The sequence below is a fragment of the Anthonomus grandis genome, chromosome 12, assembly GCF_022605725.1.
Source record: "Anthonomus grandis grandis chromosome 12, icAntGran1.3, whole genome shotgun sequence".
In the NCBI taxonomy this organism is placed as follows: Eukaryota; Metazoa; Arthropoda; class Insecta; order Coleoptera; family Curculionidae; genus Anthonomus; species Anthonomus grandis.
The window spans coordinates 17,620,160-17,640,077 of NC_065557.1; the positions used below are offsets into that span (position 1 = coordinate 17,620,160).

Consider the following 19,918-nt stretch of genomic DNA (forward strand, 5'->3'; position numbering starts at 1 on the left):
TGGTAATCGCTAAGTCCATTGTCTAACTTTAAATAACACATTGTTTAAATAAAATGCAATGATAGTCAGATGCATTTTATTAAAAGATCTTCAAAAAACATTAAACAAAAAAATGATTTGATGATTTGTTGATAATTTATTATAAAAGCAAACATACTAGTACCCATAACCAACACAAGAACCGGGTAATATCAAAAGACTTGACGGCACTTTTGCGAGCGCCAGGAACAAAACGCAGATAATTGAGGTACATATCCACATCCCTAATAGTAAGATAACCTTCTTTAGGGTCAGCTTAATATGGAGAACTTTTTGGAAAACTGCTATGGTAATCCATATACTTAAAGCCATGTATTCAATAATCGAGGCAATCATTCAGGGCAATTGATCTGACCTCATTTTTATGAAATAGTATATAAAAGATTATAGATGAGTATATAAGAGAAAAGGCTATCACTTTGAGATATAACAGGTTCAATAAAAATCAGTATGTCTACCAGGAGGAAAAATCAGTAAAATGAATTCTCAATAATGTTTAATTAATATTATCTAACTAATGCAGATCCAAGTACAAGCATATGCTGCTGATCTGGTAAAATAGGATCTGCTCGATCATCCAAGTGATGTCATAAATGGTTCTTAAATGGTACGCAAAAATTGGTAATTATGCTATGCACCAGAGGTACAATTATTTCATTTGCAAGGTAGGGGTTAAGCTGGAACTTTCATTTAAAAAAAAAAACATCAAGAGAGCAAAAATACTAGATCATATAAATCTGTGGTAGTATAGATAAAGGTATCTCAACCACTTACTAGAATAATATCAAACGGCCTTTGAAGGCAGGCTACTATTCCTACTAGCTACGGGTGCACTGAAAATCAAAATGTGGTAATTTTACAGCAAATTTAGTAGGTCATATGTTGCCAGCAAAAAAAGTGGTAAACTTATTTTAGTACTGTAAATTTAAAACATCTGTAAAAATGTGAATTTTTTGTTTTGTAATTTTACTGTGGTCTTCTGTAAAATGTAAGCAATAATTATAGTAATTTTTAAGCAATATTACTAAAGATTTACTGTAGTCTTGCACTTTTACAATGGTTTTAATGCAAATTCAACGATTATGTCCGTAAAAATCCTTTAAAAAGGTTAAGCATTTTTCAGAGACCCTGTAAATTTACTATAATATTTTTGGTTAAAAAATGCTGGTATGTTTTTTGTGTTTTTATTTTATATTTAGATATAATATATTTTTGCTGTAACATTTCTTAAATAAAATTCGTTTAAATATTGTGGGATTATCCTAAACTAAAAGCTTTTATAAAAAAATAAAAATATATTTCCTTATACATTTATTTAAACATAACTTAACATAACAAATTTATTTTGTAGTGAAACAAAGAATAAAAGATAAACTTAATGGAATTAACCTTAAAATATTAGGATTCATTAGGCTATAAACATTTAACTTGCTTACATGCAGAAAAAACAATATGGGCCTCTTATTGTGTTTGCTTTTTGATCCATGTTCCGTTTAAGTAATGTTTAAAAGCTTAATTTCACTAAGTTTATTTTTAATGGTACACTAATATACTAAACGAATGTAAACAAAACAACATTAACATCTATATTAATATAAATTTTAGTATAATTCCAAAACTTATGCGATTCCATATTTCTTGACTTTTAGGTTTAATGTTCTTAAAAAAAAGAAAAAACCGTAAGCTATTAAAAAATTATATATTTACAGCCTGTACTTACGTCAAATTGATAACAAACGATCCACAAATCTTCTTTAAAGTAATATGCCAGTATCCTCAGTGACTGCAGCACGATTTCGTCCTGATCTTCATCAAAAAAGGTAAACTTCTTATACTTGGCTTTTTGGGTCTGCTTTGGAAAATGCCAAAATATAGCTTTTTTAGTAAAAAGCATAGGCCATTCTTTTTTAATACCCCAATTGTAGGCGGATCAGTATTTGTTAGGAAATCTCTTTGATTGTTTCTTCTAACAAATCTTTAAACTTGGTCTGGTCCAATACTATTAATAATTATTTTCGAATTACTAGCATCATTTTCTATTAGTGGTTTCCACGTTAATGCAGAGTACCCAGCATTTCTATTGATGAGTTTCTTTTTGTGAATTTTTTTGCAGAAACGTTTGGTCTAATAAAATAACCTATTCTCTTGGTACCTCTATTCATATACCAATTTCGATTTTGCATTTGGCTTACTAAGATGCAAGCTGCCTAATATTCGAATTTACAGGTACCTATCATGTTATAATAATGTAAACAGGGAATTTTAACCGTATTATAATCAGTTTTACGGGCTTCTATAATTTTTGTGACGTTCTGTAAGAGTGCCGGATTTTTTAACCATATGGATTTATTCTTATGCAAAATGACTATATCGACAGTAAAAAAGCTGTGATTTTCCTAAATCTAGTATCATTTAGGTAATTTTTAATAAATATAGTAAATTCACTTTCTGACATGGTAAATTTGCTTTAATTATAATAGTTAATACTGCTGTAAAATTGATGGACACATTTAGAGTGTGCCCTTAAAACCTTAGAGGCAGTTGTCATGGAAATGCTGCCCTATTAAACTTCATTGCAGCTCTACCTACGTGGTAAATCTTAAGAACCACGTACAGGCTATATCCTGTAGCAAATGGTAACTTTTTTACAACTGATGTTAGAATTTAGCCAACTAAGCTGCTGGAAAAAATATCTGCCATAATACTAACACACCACTCTGATTACACGCATGGAGAAAGAAGAAACAAAAGCACATATTTTATATAACTGTCGCACTGGACAGAACCCCAGGTAGGTCATCCGTGAGACCGCCGCAAACAGAATTTATGTCTTCTATATCTTCCTAAGACGCTTTATTAATTTATATAATTTATGTCTAACTTATATCGTCTTTAGACGCTTCTCCCAAATAACTCACAAAACTGGATGGACGACTTAAATGAATTTTAATGAATATAATGAATTTAAACTATATAGGTATGAGCGATAATAAGGCAGTGAGTCCCACTGGATAGCTAGTATATAACTAGTCACAGTAATCCAGGCCTTAACCCCTATAACCAAATCATTAATTTTCCCCAATGAACCAATTTCCTCGGTTGTAACTTTGACGTTTATATATTAAATTTTACAAGGTATTATTAAAATATTTAATAAATTGCTATTTTTTATTAATTTAAATTTTAAAATATGAGTTAATACTTGATTTTTTTTATTTCAAGCAATAGCAAATAATAAATGTACTCTAAACAAATAATGAGCTAATATTAAATGAGCGTAAGTTTTTCCAACTAACGAAATTTGTTTATCTCTATGTATTAAATGTTAAATTCAGTTTTTGTAAGACAATACTGATAAAATTGTAAGTAATTTTTCGTGCTGTTTCTATATAACTTTTCTCAAATTTTATAGAAATAGGGTAAATATACAAGTATTAAAATAGTTACATAGCAAAAAATCTATTGCTGTTAAACCAGTCATATTAGCGTTTGTTTTAAATCTATATCCATAAAACGCAATTGCTGATAATATAAAAATTGGCTTTAATAAAATATTATATATAATGGTAATAATTTATTTGGCTTAAAGTACCCGATATCCAAACAATGATGATTTTTATGAGAATGCATTTGCATATTCGTTTTTAATAATGAAAACCAATTTAGAAGAGCAAATATACTGGGTGTAACTAATACTAACCTTAATAATTGTAATAAATACATATTTAGTTTTAAATTTATTAACATCTAATTAATAAAGGAGAGTTCTATTAATTTCTTCTTAAATCCCTGTTTCAGTTTTCTTTAATTTAATGAAATCAGAAATCAATTTTTTTTAAATAGTTTCATAACTTGAAATCTGCAAATGTCAAATCGAGGCTTTAAGTTGGCCAATATATCTTCCACTGCAACGAATGGAAGTAAATGAAGAAAGTTAGTATTAGATACGTAAAACAAGGTTTTAACAAATCTGCCAAAAATTAGTGATTATTATAGCCTACAAAACTAGTTCAAAGTATTAATAAAATATGAGGTAAAAAGTACATTGATGAACTACAAAATGGATCGACAGATTAAATTCAACAATTTTTTTTTGCAAAAAACATAAATTGAAGTACTCTGGCTCGAAATAGGAAAAACACAAAACAGAAAAATCCTTTAACACAAATCATATTATCTTCGACCAAGGATCCAACAAAAAAATAGAAGCAAGTAGACTGAGTTACGAAAACTATACTACGAAACATTATTTTAAGAAAAGCAATAAAAAACAAAAAGGAACTTAGTATCTGGTTGATTACTGCATTGCCATTGAAGTTAAACAAGATTTTTTTGAGCATTTGGTATTTCATTTCTATAAAAATTGTATATCCAATCACATATTACTCTAATCCAATAATTAGGTACCACAGCATCCCATATTTTTGCAAGTAATTTCGTGTTATAAGAACTCCTTTTTCTACTATTATTTTTGCATGAATCGAGCGCTTTTAGTTTAGGGTAAATTGTATTAAATCTCAGAAATAGATTTAGGGACGAAGTATATTTTTGACACAGCCTTTCAACTGAAGGAATTCTTTCTCATATTCGGTGTATCTCATAATACGGTCGGTTCTTACGTAAATAATATAAAAATCAATTTTCTGTTGCTGGTGCATAAATTACGCTAATTAATTTTTTGAACACTCAAATATCCAATTGTTAACATTTTTTTTAATTTACGGTGCCTGTTTAAAAAAATAAAATTTAAAAAAATAGTTTTGTTATGAAATTTAATATTGGTTCTACAAGTTTTACTGCTGTAAAAAATATGTTAGCAATATAAGGCTGAATGAATTTTAATTAATTTTTGAACTTTCTAGCCTCACCTTATTTAAATAGATTCAATCTCAAAAACTGTATTTTATACCCTTATAGTATACATAACTATTTTATACATATGAAATATTTTAAAGTTCTAAGAATTTTCATAATTATTATTAAAATAAATATATCATATTTAAAAAACGAATTCTTGTATGCTTACATAAAATGTGTAAAGAGAATAAGTTTTTATATTCATTACGTTACCTTTTCCATTCTTTGTCTCCCTGCTCGGTCTTTAATTTCATTATACCAAGTTTTATATAACATGTTTGATATAACATTCCTGCGTCTCTGAAAGAAATTTTTAATTTAAGGGAAACATTTAATTTTTTTGCAAAAGTTCTCTTCAAACTTTCGTATCTATTCAAGTAACTTTAATTAAATCCTTTTAAAAAATGCATGGGTTTTATATGTCAATAAGCTTAAATGTACATGGTGTCTTAAATTCTAGGGCAATTTGAATTTAAAGATTTGGATAGCATGAAAGAATAGATTTTTAAGGTTAATTTGTGTTTTCATTTTAAACATAAAATTAGGTGTTGGTCTATAGGTTGTTCATATTAAAATGTTTTTAAAGGAATAATTACATTCTCTGATCTTTTACGGGGATAAATAGATAAATGGTATTTACTTTTGGTAAGCTTGGCCCAATTCTATATCCGACTAAAAACTCTTAAAGAAATTCATATACAATTAAACAGTTTTTATAATACAATGTATAAATACATTAAAATCTGAAAAATACAAATTCTCATATTATGATCCATAAAAAAACAAGAAAATTTTTATTTTGTTTTCTATCATTAATACGTTTGTCTAAATAAATATTTTTGGGGGACAAGGATAAAAAGCTGTCTTATTTTTAAACGAACAAATTTTTTGCCAAAATAAATTATGCTTTTTATTAATCTGTTGGTGATATGAGAGAATAATGACATGCTGAGATAACAAGATCAAAAACATTTATACATGATAGGTTTATTCGCCTTCAGGCATTATGAAACCAATAATACTACCAACCAGCTAAAACTAAGCTTTATTATATTTATGGCGTTAATATTCAATCAACAAGGCATATGTGACATAAAAACAATCTTCACGTCTAACGTCTTGTTAAAGCTCTGTGGAAATTGCAAAAGAAGATTAGGATGAGCATTCTTGCCATTATTTTCTTCGGTCTATCCCAATCTCCCTATGCAATTTACCATATTTTCATGTAACCCATTCTTTAATGTTTTAACAATGTCACTAATATCATGAATATTTTGAAGCTCACTTTTTAGTTATTTGGTAGTAATATTGGCATTTTCAAAAATACTTTCTCTCATATCACCAGTCTCTACAAATATCTACTACAGCCTTTTATAGTGGTTTCTATCGAATTTACAGCCTCTGAAACATCTTAAGTTACAGACGATATATTTCGGGATTTGGATAAAAATCACGCAACTGTTTTAATTCTTTTAGATTTAGCCAAAGCATTTGAGATGGGAAATCATGAGATACTCATATCTTTATTACATTATCCAGGATTTTCTCAGTCAGCCTTAACATTTATATCATCTTTTCTTTTAAACCGCAAACAAAGAGTTCTGCTAAATGGAAAAATATCGGAGGCACTTGACGTTATTTCTGGTGTACCACAAAGTAGTATTTTGGGTCCATTTCTATATACAATATATCCCATCGCATTTAACAAAAAAAAATAAATAGATGTAAACATCACTGCTATGCGGATGAGACTTAAATTTATTATTAATTTTAACCCAGTCATGTTCCTGAAGCTAACCTTAATATTAATATAGATATTAATAGTATCTTTGCTAAAACTTAAAATCTACTTTTAAAAATTAATCCAGCCAAATCTAAAGCTGTTCTTTTTTGTAGTGGCGATCACCGGATCGAGATTTGAAATAACTTTGGACTTGAAATGAATAACAATGTAATACAATTTCAAAAATCAGCCGATAATCTTGGGCTCCTAACGTCATGAACTAAAATTTAAAAAGCATGTTACACTTAAACTTAAAATTGGATACTTGCTTAAAAAACTATTTACTCACAAAATAATTACTTAAGTATTAATATTAAAAAACTGCTTTGTGAAGCATAGGTTTTGTCACCTTTCAATTTCTGCGACACTATCTATGGTCCTTGTCTTGACTACTAAGATACAATAGGATACAAAAACTTAAGAATTCGTGCTCAAGACTTGTATTTGGCGTAAGGAGAGAGGAGCATATTTCTCATAAGCTAAAAGATGCGGGCTGGTTAAATATGTTCAATCGACGAGTATTACATCACAAGTAATTTTCATACTTGATTGTACACTATACAAATAGGTTTAAAATAAATGATTTTACAATGACAGAAAAAAACTTTTAAAGTTAACATTAAGCTGCTTCTCCTTTTAATTATATGTATTAGGGATTTTTTTTTTACATTTTTGCGTACAATATTGTTCATGATTTTGTTCCTGAAAGGTTTTGAACGTTAAATAAATAAATCATTATATTATTTCCCTCATCTTCTCTTTCCCTCATATTTTCTTTCATAACCCATGCTCCCGTTTCTTCCCATGCTCCCGTTAGGTATGTTCTTTCTTTTTCTGTTGAATATTTACTATTAACTTTTTTAATTATTGTTTGATATCTCTCACCTTACACTTTTTCTTTAGTTGCAAATTCTTCGATTTTTTTGGTTATTGGTAAATGGTGAGATACTCAATTTTTAGTGGAATTTTGATAATATATTAAATTTTGTAAAAGTTAATACACCTACATATTAGTTTTATACTCTGTGCTTAATTGCCGTAATTTCTTGGTGACTAATAAACGCCTTATCATTATTATTATGGTGCGCGCAATTAACACAAATTCCTACTATACTGTCAGCAAGAATTGTACCAAATACGTTCTTCACTTTAATAAATATTCCTTGAAAATTTTAAACGATTTATTTAATATCAATAGAGATAAGAATAACTAAATATGATGAATGTGGTTTACACTCGGGAATTATGTAGCAAAAGACAATTGAAGAACTTTTAAAGGGATATAAAACTGATCTTTTAAATAGGTGCTTAGAGCATAAAAATATAACTATATTTGAGCCGGCTTTTTTTTGAGATTTTTTTTTATTTGTGCAATAGATCACACCTCCATATACAAGCAGATGGCTACGTTCAAGGGAATGTATAATAAATGATAAACACAGTTTATCTTGGAGGGATTTTTTTAATCTAAAAATAAAACAGCCTTATTTTCTTATCCCCTAGACCATTTTGATGTATGTATTTATGGCACCCACTATATTTGAAAAAAAATTAGATCAATCTGACGATAGATTAGAAGCAATTCGTGTGCCTTTTCAAATTAGGTACTTTTGTCCTATTAAAACTTTATATTTTATTTCTATGAAGTTTTCAGCGTTCATGATCCGGTAACTCGGGTCTCGGAGCTGGAGAGGCCTTCCATTCTGTCTATCTCTTTGACGACGGGCATCGGGAGCGATCGATGTGACAGCACCAGCAGGCAGGCAGGCAGGCAGGATGGGGAACGTGGAGGAGTGCGTGAGGCGGACGCGCACCATTGGCCCTACGTTCGGCTGCGTACGGCACAACACGCTTGATTCCTTTCAAAGGGTCCCGAATGCGTTGCGTAAAGCCCCCTTCGCACTACACTACACTTGTTTCCGAACGTCAGGCAACGCTGCTTGTCGCGCATTTTCATCAGACGCACTTCGTCGGTCCGATTTACCGTTTCCACGAGGGCACGTTGTTGCATCCGGAGTTCTGTTTTCCAGGTTATTGCGCGCTCACGCTCTTTTTCTTTGTTAACAACTTGTAAACTTTTTCGGGTTTTTCGCTTAAGTTTTTTTTTCTTTTTTCTCGTTTAAGGGTATTGAATTTTAAGTTTTTCCCTATGGTTCAAGTCTTGGAAATGGTGCGGTCGAAGCATATCGACTATACGTATCAAGTAAGTTCTTAAAATATTTTGTTAGAAATTCATTAATAAGATATTTTAGCTCAGATATTTTTAATTGTCGCTGCTTTTCCCATTTCTTATTAATTATTATTGTTTTTGCATTTTTTTTAAATTTTAATACATTTTCGTATCGCAATTATGTCGTATAATGTGATTTTTATATTATAAATTTTATTTTTAATTCTGAAGTACATAAAATTAGAAATACATTATAATTCATCGTATATTATTTTAAATTTAATAACTTAAAAATAATTTAAAATAACTAAAAAATACTTGTTTTATTATATTTTTTTATTCTATGAACAATTTAACAAATACTAAAAATATAATAAAAATGTAATTGGTTATTTAGTGAAATATAACTAAAATGTAGACATTTTATTAGACATTCATTTTGTAAATTGTTTTTAACAGATCTAGGATAAGTAAGTAATCATTTACATTCTCTTTCTTTTCGTTTTAGATATTTTAAATCTAATTTGTGTGGTGTTTAAAAAGAGAGTAATGCGAGATTTTCTACAAAAACAGAGAGGTTGCGCCTCTCTGTATGCCTATTATTCTCATGCTTTACATTGACTACTAATAATAATGTATTAAAATGAGTGCACTATTGTAGTTGCAATTTTAGACTGTTTTTTAGGCTATTTTATATTTTTGGCTGCTTTTGTTATAACCTACAAAAATAAATTCGCCTTGTTTTACAAGACACATAACAAAACATTTTTTAGAAGAGGCACCAACTTACTGTAATATTTATATAATGGAATATTAAAACACAAAACATATATATTCTTTTACTAAAATACTTAATGCATTAAAATATTTAAATCAAAATTCGCTATAATAATAATATGGATAATGACGTTGAAATATATTTTACAATAATCATATCAAACATTATTATTATATAGCTTTTAATTATATTTTAATGGCAATTTTTTTTTATTATTTACTCCAATAGTACAAAAAATCTGAGAGCTTTTAGTAATGTAAAACTGAATTAAAAAATTCCGGTTAATAAAAGAATCTAAAATGAGTTTTTTTTTTTAATTTCAGAAATTTTGCAAAAACTACATTTATTTTATTTAAAAATGTTTGTTATTTTCGGTCCATGGACATACAACGAATATTGAAAGTGTAATAATTTATTTCATAAAAATATATATGTGTAGAGAACATTTTATAAGTAAATAATTCATTCTCTTTCTTTCCTATATTAAGACATAATTTTAGTGAAATAAAACCTCTAGATATTTTAGATATAATTTATAATACATTCTGATCTCATATGGTGTGTAAAAGCAGTCTGATGCGACATTTCCTATAAAAACAGAAGAGGCGCAACAGTGTGCCCATTGTCATGCTTCACATTGAGTATACTTACCTTTTTTAATTCTTCTACATTTTTTATTTATAAAAAATGTATAAGAATGAGTGCACTATTGTAATTGCAGTTTCATAGTGTTTTTTTGGGCAATTTTATATTTTTGGCTTCTTTTGTTAAAACCTATCTTAGTTTTTTGAAAATCATGATTATTATTATATTTTTTTCGGCGAAATTATTTTGAATATTTTAAGGTTTATTTCTCAGTCACCAATTTTAAAAATATATATAACAAAAAATTTAGAGAAAAGCAAGCAACTTACTTTACTATTTAGATAAAGAAATATTAAACTAGGAAATTAGATAGATTCTTTTACTAGAATTATTAATGCATTAAAATATCTAGTCTAAAAGTCATAGTTTGCCATATTATTATGCATAATGGCTCTAAAATATTATATAAAGTAATTATTAGATTCTACATTATCATTAAACATTTTTCAATATAATTTTTTTAGGCAAATTATTTTTAAACCTTAATACTGTTTTTTTTAAACAAAACAATTTTTTTTAACAAAAGTAGGTATTCTTTTACTAGAATATTTAATACATTAAAATATCTTAATCATAGTTAGTTATAATAATATGCATAATAGCTCTGAAATATATAATATGTTCTTCTGTTACAATAATTAGATTATTTGTATTTAGTATAAAACACATTTTTTTATAAATATTTAATAATTATTAGATCATTTATTTTGATTATATAGGTTTAAATTATTTAAATAAAATTTTAGGGCATTTTTTTAAATTTTTACTTCAATGACATAAAGCTTTTATTAATGTAAAACAAATTTAGAGAAAAAAATACATTAAGATTAAAAGATTCGTCATATCTCTACGAATTAGGAAGTAAAAAAGTAAGGGCACACTTGCCGACACATTTTTATGCTTGTTGGTTTCTTTAAGGCCAGACGGGGACAAAAAAAACTGCCTAAAAAGGCTGTTTTTTGTCAAAATTTAACAAAATGTTACATTACAATATGGTTAACAAATTTTTTTTTCATTGTTTAAAAAAAATTTTGAGTGAAATTATATTGACTATTTTAAGTTGTTAAAATGTTATTTTATTGCCATTAATATTTTTTGTTGTCGTCGAAGAATTTCTATATAAACACAGGTAGTATTTTAATCCCTGGTAGTATGGGTCTTTATTCCTGGTTACCCACTAAAAGTTTCCCGCTGGGAAGATACCAGTTGCTTCTCTGTACTGCGATCTACTTTGTTGCAGTCCTATTGTGCTTATAGATTTACTCCTACAGGTTCACTTCTGCTGCTTCTAGAAAGTCCAGTATTTTGGTATTTGCTCCAGTAGGTATTATTCTCTCTGCTGAAGGTTGTCTTTGAGTCTGTTACTGGTTCCCTTAACTGCAAGTTGGATTACTTTTCTTGCAGCGGTTGTCCATATTCTGTGCTAGAGTTAACTCTGGCCTGTTTTTCTCATTGACTAGCTTCGCCAGATCCTCCCTGTAGTTTTTTACAGCGTTTGACCTAGTCTAAACTCTCCTTAAGTGTTTATTGCAGCCTGGTCTCCTGTAATAATTGCGAAAGTTTGGCTCCTTTCCGCTCCTTCTCTCATCAGTTGGACTCAGGTCTGGATGCCTATTATATTTGCCTATTCTGCCTGTTGCTTCCAGTCCTAGGTTCAGCATAAGCTGTCCGCCTTGTTATTCATCCTCTAGTACGTAAACTGCCATCTCCATTTTCGGTCGTATAGTCCTTTCCCTGCCTAATCACAAAGAGTTTGTCTGGCTGCGTAACGGTTTTGTCCTTTAGTAGTACCATACGCCTAAGGTACTGTATCTTGTCGAATAAGCCATTGTGTCCCACATTTGTTAGAATCGTTGTACTATTCTGCAGTAGGTTTTTTGCTCCTGGTATTGGTTCAGCCCCTACTACTACATGTAGTGGGCTTAACCCTGTTACGTTTTCTAGGCCAGAAGTCGATGTCATTGATATCCCTCCTGTTATATCCAGATATGCTATTTTCGTGGCCTTGTTTGTATTGTTTATGATGTGCAGTAGGGTCTAGGGTCACCTCTAGATACTTTACCTTATCTTTGAGTAGCAGGTTACCGCCAAAAAGCACTAAGTCTCTTATGGGCTTTAGTTTCTATTTTTGCGGGACATATCCTCCGTTGTTTTCTCATGTATCAATGCTCTATAAGGTTAGGAGCTCTTTACATTTTTTGAAATACATGTACCTGGTTACCTTTCCCATGCTAATAGAAGGATGTCGTTTGCGTATCCCATAGCGAAAATATTATATCTTTACAGTCGTGTCTGCACGTTGTCCAATACAAGGTTCTGCAGCAGTGGTGAGAGTACTCTCTCCTTCCGGTATTGCCCTATACAGCTTGGCTTGGCATACCATGGTGCTGTTGAAACTCGATGTCACCTTCCTATAGTTTAGCATTTGGTTGACCCAACTGCTTACTATAGGGTATATATTTTATGCATCTAGTGTATCGTTGCCTCAGTAAAATGACGTGTTGTCAAATGGTCCCCCAATATCGAGTCACGTCCCACTTTTTTGTAAGAAACATTACCTTCGCTTCCCTCCTAATCTCTGGTATGTGCATTGTGGCTAGACTGGCCCGCATTATTTTGCATAACGCTAGTAACATACATTTTTCCCTGCTGTAGGCTACAACTTTTTTTTCCCAGTTCTCAGTTCTTCCTTTTGTCCCTGTTCGGACTAACAGGAGTCGGGAATCGAGCTTCTGTTGATTGAAGAATTTCCGATCCCGGGAAGTGGGTGTTCAGCATTGAGCCAAGCGTTTCCTCCTCAGTTTTCGTATATTCTCTTTTGAATTTTATGCAAGAACCAAGGATATTTTGCGGCCCCTTGACTATTCCCTTGTGGAGTCTTGCATATGCTGCTATCTAAATTAGATCCCTGCATAGTTTCCTCCAACATTTTTTCTTGCCTTTTCTATGAAATTTTTGTATCCGGTTAAGCTATGTCTATATTGATTCCACTCTTCAGCTCTCTTTTCTCTGTTAAAGGGTTTTTTTACTATCCGCCATATCTCACTTAGTTCTTAGTTCTACCAGCAGTCTTCCCTGTCTAACACGGTTTACTTAAGGGATATAATTATTTACACTTTAAGCTCCGGGTTGTTTTTAGCCTCTGTTAGACAGTTTTCCAGGTTGCGTCCCAGTGTCCGCAGATTCTAGTTTGAAACTAATGTACCTGTGATCTGCCAAACTGGATTCGACCGATACAAGCCTCACAAGCATCCTTTGCCGAAGGTTAGATCAATTACTTCTCTGGGGAGTACGTTGACGAATGTTGGCTTGTTCCCCATATTTATGATATTTAGACCCAAGGCTGCACAGTCATCTAATAGTGATTCATCTCCTTTGTTTGCTAGAGCTAACCCAAATAGAGTGCTGTTAATTAGCATTGCATCGTATTAAAAGGTTTTCCGATCATTGCTGGTCTACTAGCGTCCGAATTGTTGTGGAAGGTTTTTATGTGAACCTTTTTGATCGTGCGGGAAGTATGCTGATCCTATTGTTGTATTGCAGTATTTTTCCGCTGTCTTCATTTGCAATTTGACCGCCGTATTCCTATCGCAAAATTCCCTGTGTGGCCTCATCTTTCTAGATCTTTTTTTATGCAGCTTCTTGGATTAGGTCCGCTTTTTTTGGTTTGACACAAGTCTCCTTTTAAAGTTCCCTAATCGTCTTATCTGGCCTGGTAAATATACGGTTCTTGGATTAGGGCTATCTGAATAGCATTGTCGGCCATGTACTTTTTCAGCAGTTGCTGCCTCGCAGTGGTACAAGTTTATTTGTAGTAATGTTACTACCATGTTACTGTTATTTACGGTTGGGCAAAGGTTTATGGTGTAGGTCCCTCCATCTCCATCGGGGTTTCTTTGCTCACCCAAGGGCTTCACTTTTATGCTACCAAATTTGATCTATAGCGATTGCTTCGCTTAGCTCACGTTGGCCCATAATTTATCGTTCATGGGGAAAGTTAGCAGGTAGCCCTTGCCATATTACTGGTCCTGTCCTTTCACTGGTCCTTTCTCGGAGCAATTACTTTCCACAAGCTTGTGCTTCTTATTTTGTACATACAGCCTGTGTAAAGATACTTTTGGTTCCTCGACGAGACCCGGCACCCAAGCCACCACCTTGTGTGGTTTTGGGAGTTTGCCAACATCCGTTATTAGAAGTTTAGCTTTTTCTTTCCCAGGGAAGTCTCGTTCTCCATCAGGCCGAGGAGCCAGTTTTTGGTCGGCTTATTGATGTGACAGATTTCCCACTATAGGCTAGACAGGGGGTCTTTAGAACTAAAATTTTTATCACCATTTATTTTACATTCAAGATTTACTGCAAAAAAATTAATTAAAAAATAACAAAATAAGAATTACGTTGATTTACAATGATAATAAATTTTTAAGTTTAAACAGTTGCGGTTATACAAATTTGGCAATAAAAACTTATTTAGGTTATTATACGATACTTATACTTAGGTTATTATTAGATAAAGTTTTTAAAATCAAAAAAATTACTTTATTTTAGTATATTTAGAAACTGTTTTACAATTAATAATCCACAATTTAATTTTGAACTAACAACGCTAAATCTAAGCCATTCCTAAGCAAATGAACAAGAACTAAAGCAGCAGTTATCCAAAAATAAATATTTTAAAATTTACCAATTTATTACCCAACTCGGACTCAATGCACCGCTCATAAATTTAGTTAATATTATGAGGCCAATAAGCAGAACTGATCCTGATATTTCTATTTACAGTCACAAAAAATATTATATTTTCTGATATAATTTTATAATAATTGATAACAGCTTTTATATTTATATTTACTTTTATTAAATAGGAAATAATATATATTTTTAAATATATTTTTATGTAATTTATATTCGAGGAAAAGTTACAGGAAATATGTTCCTAGTATGTAATTTATTTTTAATATTGAAAACGATTCTTACGATAACGATATTTCATGGAAATTTTATGCATTCTTGTAATATTAATATAACTTGTTCCTCCCGTATTAGAGTAGCAGATATACAAGATCAAGAAAAGTAAGAGTCTTTGTAGTTTTAAATATAATGATTTATTATTTATGAGTTATTTAAATACTTTGTTTTTTAAAACGAATAAGGCCTTTGATAATGTTTCCAATGATTCTTATTGAATAGTTTAGAATATTATGGAGTTAGAGGGTTGGCAAAAAAAGTGTTATAAGAAAACAGTACCTTAAAATTAATGATATACGCGATCTTGAAATAATAAACACAAGTATACCAAATGGAACAATATTCGGGCAAATATTCTTTAAGCATATATATAAAATCGCCAGGCCAAATAGTTATTATGGGTGATTTCTAAATACTTAGTATTTAGAAATCACCCATAGAAAAAAGTAAAAAACACCTTTAGTATGGATTTTGGACAGGTTAAAGATTGATTATATTCCCAGGCGCTGACAATATAAAAAAAGTAAATACATAATTATTTCTTTAAACCAGAGCCAAATTTAGTAAAATAATTCTGAACGAAAAAACAAATAAACCAATCCATGAAAACAATATAACTAAATTATTTAGAATTAATTTTATTGTACAGAAGTCAATTATTAGTGTAAGTCGCAAAAAATAGGCTCTATTTAATTGAGCGCCTGACATCCTATGTCATGTATACTTAAGGTACTAGAAATAATATGCAAAACAGTTGGGCTTTACTACGCAAGAAGCAAATAAACCTTCATTTCATAGAGCCAAAATTTTATAACTTCATCCTTCTAAAATTAAAAATATAAAAATTGCTGTTATATATATTGTTATAAAAATAAATAAATTAAAAAAAATAAACAATTCAAAATCAAACGATCATTTAAGCTTACTATTCTAAACTACATGAATGTTTTACTCTATAGAAGAAATGTTTTCTGGTGCATATGTCATCTATGGGAAAAAAATTATAATTTAAAGGAAATATTTTTAAAATATAATTTATCGCCTAGCATCAGGTCATTAGTCGTATATGATTAATAAACTAAAAAAGCAGTAAAAGCTTAATGATTGGAATACTAATGATATCATAATATCTTAATTTAATTAAATATGTTTTTTGATTCAAAATATTAAAAATGTTTTTAAAAGTATAGCTGAATATACTGTTAATTTGTTAATTATAGGTAATTTTGATTATCAGTTGTATCCCATCTATAAAACTTGCAGCGTCTAATTTTAAGTACAAAACTTTTATGCGTTTTTTTTTAAATAAATAAAATTTATCATTTTTTGTCCTTGGCTATTTAATAGCTTATGTATTTACCCGAAAATTATGAAAATAGGATTTGAAAAAGTTACGTTTCTAATATTTTTATGATTGTGGATCCCAATTAATTAATTGTGAATAAGTGAATAAGTGTCATTTATCACATTTGACAAGTTGAGTTCAGTGTTATTGGTTAATTGCTTGAATCAACTTCTCTTATATCATTTCAATTAGGCTTTTTTTCTCCGACAAGTTTGATTGATGAGGCTCACATGTCCAGGGGAAGTACATTTTAGCACTGAAAAAAAAATTTAATATAATCGAGTATTTTATTACATCCAGAGTTATCTGATATTCTTTAAAACTCTTCTTGTTTTATTTTTCTTTTAATTATGAGTCCTTTATATTTTTATAAAACTAGTTCTATAAGATATTTGACAAACTATATATTTGATTTTTTTTTCAATAACTTATCTTTTATGTTTTCAGCATATGTAATTGAAATTTAATCTCCTGCAATCTTGTTTTGTCCACGTTTCATTCTGCTTTATTTAATTTTAATTTATTTTTTTCGCAATTAAACCACATTGTGTTTCTCAATAAATGTTAAAATTGCACTATTTTACTAAATCAAACAACCTATTAAGTGCCCTGATTTTTTAATTTATGGATTTTAAACAATAAGGGGATATTGAACTTTATCTGAATATGATCTTTTCTTTAGCAAAATTGTATAAAGCCTATTTCAAAAATTATAAAAGTAAAAATTTGAAGATAATTTAAATTTAGATAGTTATTTTCATCTTTTTACACATTCCTAATTTTACGTAATAGTCAATTGTTAAATGACGGCCACTCATATAAATGAACAATTTTCTAGAAATAAAAACGTAAATGTTCTGGTTTTTTTGAAGTATTACGTATAAACAAGCAATAGTTGAAATTATATTAAATAAATGAATTTAGTATCTTAACTTCGGACGCTGAACGCATCATCACTCATTTCCTAATAATATATCTATAATAAAGCCTTTTAATAAGTGAACACTGATTCTATATAAATCTAAAATTACAATTATTGAACGTCCAGATAAAACATTGTTAAAAATTAAAAGAATATGCAAGATAACTGTCCTCAAAAGAGCAAATGAGTATTTGAAAATGTATTGCCTACCCACCACTGACATTAATATATTTTTTAAGCGATGATGTGGATTGTACTTAAGCTACACGTAAAAAATATTTATTAAAATATTCAGCAATTCTATGATATAATATTTTCAATAAATAAAATCAATATTATTAAATATCCTATACAACGATAAGTCTAAACGTCTTCTGCTTTTTTCTTTGTATTACATGCAACAGACCATGATTTATGTTAAGTAGATGTTTCCTAAATATTATAGAAATTTGCTTTAAGTCTCAATTTTTTGTTGCGAAGAAGTATTTTAATACTTTTGATGCAGTAATCTGAAATAGAGAAAATCTATGTATCATCTCTCTATTTGGTTTACCAGGTTTTGGGATACGATTTAGTATACTTGTTTGGAAGGATTTTATAAGTTTTTTTAATGTTATGTGTAGTTATACCTATTATATATCCTCACAAAGTAACTGAATTAATAAAATACAATAATTTAATTCTTTCATTTGGCATGAAAGTAATCATGCAAAAATCCAGTTGAATATCAAGTTCTTAAATCCTAAATCGAGCAGAAATAAAACTCCTCTGCCCTATGGATTGAATAAAAAAAAAAGAAAAAATTACTTCGAGCACACCGTTTAGGTCGGTAATAAAAATACGTTGCCGGGCATGCCGCGTAACACGGAAACACATGTTTATTTCCCACTTGAGTTTGTTTACATCCATGTGGAATGCGTTTTCTCATTCTGTTTATGCACGAAGGTGAAACCGAATCGGGTGAAAGTCGACATACACGTGTGTGACTTTTTAGCGTGTTAATATAAATGTTACTATTTTCCATTAAACTCCTTTTTTCTCAAAGGGGTTTATTAGGACATTTTGTGCTAAATAAGTACAGCTCATATAATTTCAGACTTCAAATTGTGATTTCGATGATAATTACTGCTGAATGTTTTCTGTAGTAATATGATAAAGTCGAATCGTAAAATTATTTATTAGCTTATCAACTTGGAGGTTTGTATTTGGCATTACGGATTGGCTATATACAGCAGTAACCCAAAAACTAATCACTCCAGGACTAGAGCTTTAGAGATATAGAGGCTATTACCAAAGGACATATTAAATGCACTTATAGAAGTATCGCAATAAGCCGAAAACCGGTGCCTACAGTTTCTTTGATAAAATACCCTTTAAGCTAAAAAATAAATTCAATTATATTAAACATTCTGATAAATACATTTCATTTAATTGTTTACATAGGCACGATGACCAATGAGTTTTATCTATACAAAAACATCACAATTTTTTAACTAAATTATGTGGTATGTTGAATATGTAAAATGAAAAATATAGTTTATAGTATGATTTTATTTTTATTTAGCTAATGGAATGTTCATTTTAGAAATGGAACATTATGATATTTAAAAAAAAATTGGATCATTCTTTTATTATTTTCGAGTAATCAGATCATCACAAAATATGGAATTTTTATCCGAGTTATTCTGAGTACAATCCTTTAACTAATTGTCATTTTTTTAAGAATAATAAATATATAATATAGAAGTTATACGTCCATTTTTTATATTACAATGACAAAAACTAAAAATTGTTGAAAACTTTAAGATAATTCAACTTTCATTTATATGCAAATTTTATTACAAGTTACCTTATCTATTACCACCTTTAGTGTCATCTATAAATTGTAAGACACCCACTCACATACTTATTTAAAATGAAAAACTTTACTTTTTTTAATTTGAAATTGAAGTAATTTATTTTGAAATATTGCAATAATAATAGTTGCTGAAATTGTAGTATTACTAGTTAACTGATTTGTTATTGTAATTTATATAATATTGTTAAGTAATCAAATGGGGCTTTTGTAGTATAAAGTTTTTAGTTTCAAAAATATCTTTCTTTTCTTGAATTTATAATCTTGCTTTCAATTTCTTTTTTTTGTATAATATAACTTGTAGCACTCTTGTTGATTTTAGAATATTGTTTGTAGTTTTAGAATTGTTTGTTACCAATATATATTAGGTATGTAAAATAATAATTTCCTACACATATACAAAAGTACTAACGATATTTCAAAATATTTGATATTTTATTACTAATATTTATAAATAAAAGTAATTATGTGATAAGAAATAATGTTTTTATTATATAAATGTTTTAGAGGTGTATTTTTAGGATTATAAATCTGACTACTAGCAATAAGAACAAGAAAA

At 29.3% G+C, this 19,918-nt stretch overlaps 1 protein-coding gene across 16 annotated transcripts in view; it reads left to right on the top strand.

The window, feature by feature from the left end:
• Positions 1-19,918, top strand: part of LOC126743099 (CUGBP Elav-like family member 4) — an 885,098-nt gene that overhangs the window by 653,476 nt on the left and 211,704 nt on the right. The window contains exon 1 of one of the 16 annotated variants that reach the window (XM_050450054.1): positions 8,366-8,882. The exons of 13 other annotated variants lie outside the window; for them this stretch is intronic. In XM_050450054.1, the coding sequence (XP_050306011.1) occupies positions 8,829-8,882 (54 nt within the window). In that variant the 5' untranslated portion in view covers positions 8,366-8,828. Of the gene's footprint in view, positions 1-8,365; positions 8,883-19,918 lie in introns of those variants that run through there. 2 more of the 16 variants (XM_050450058.1, XM_050450061.1) reach the window with 2 other exon arrangements.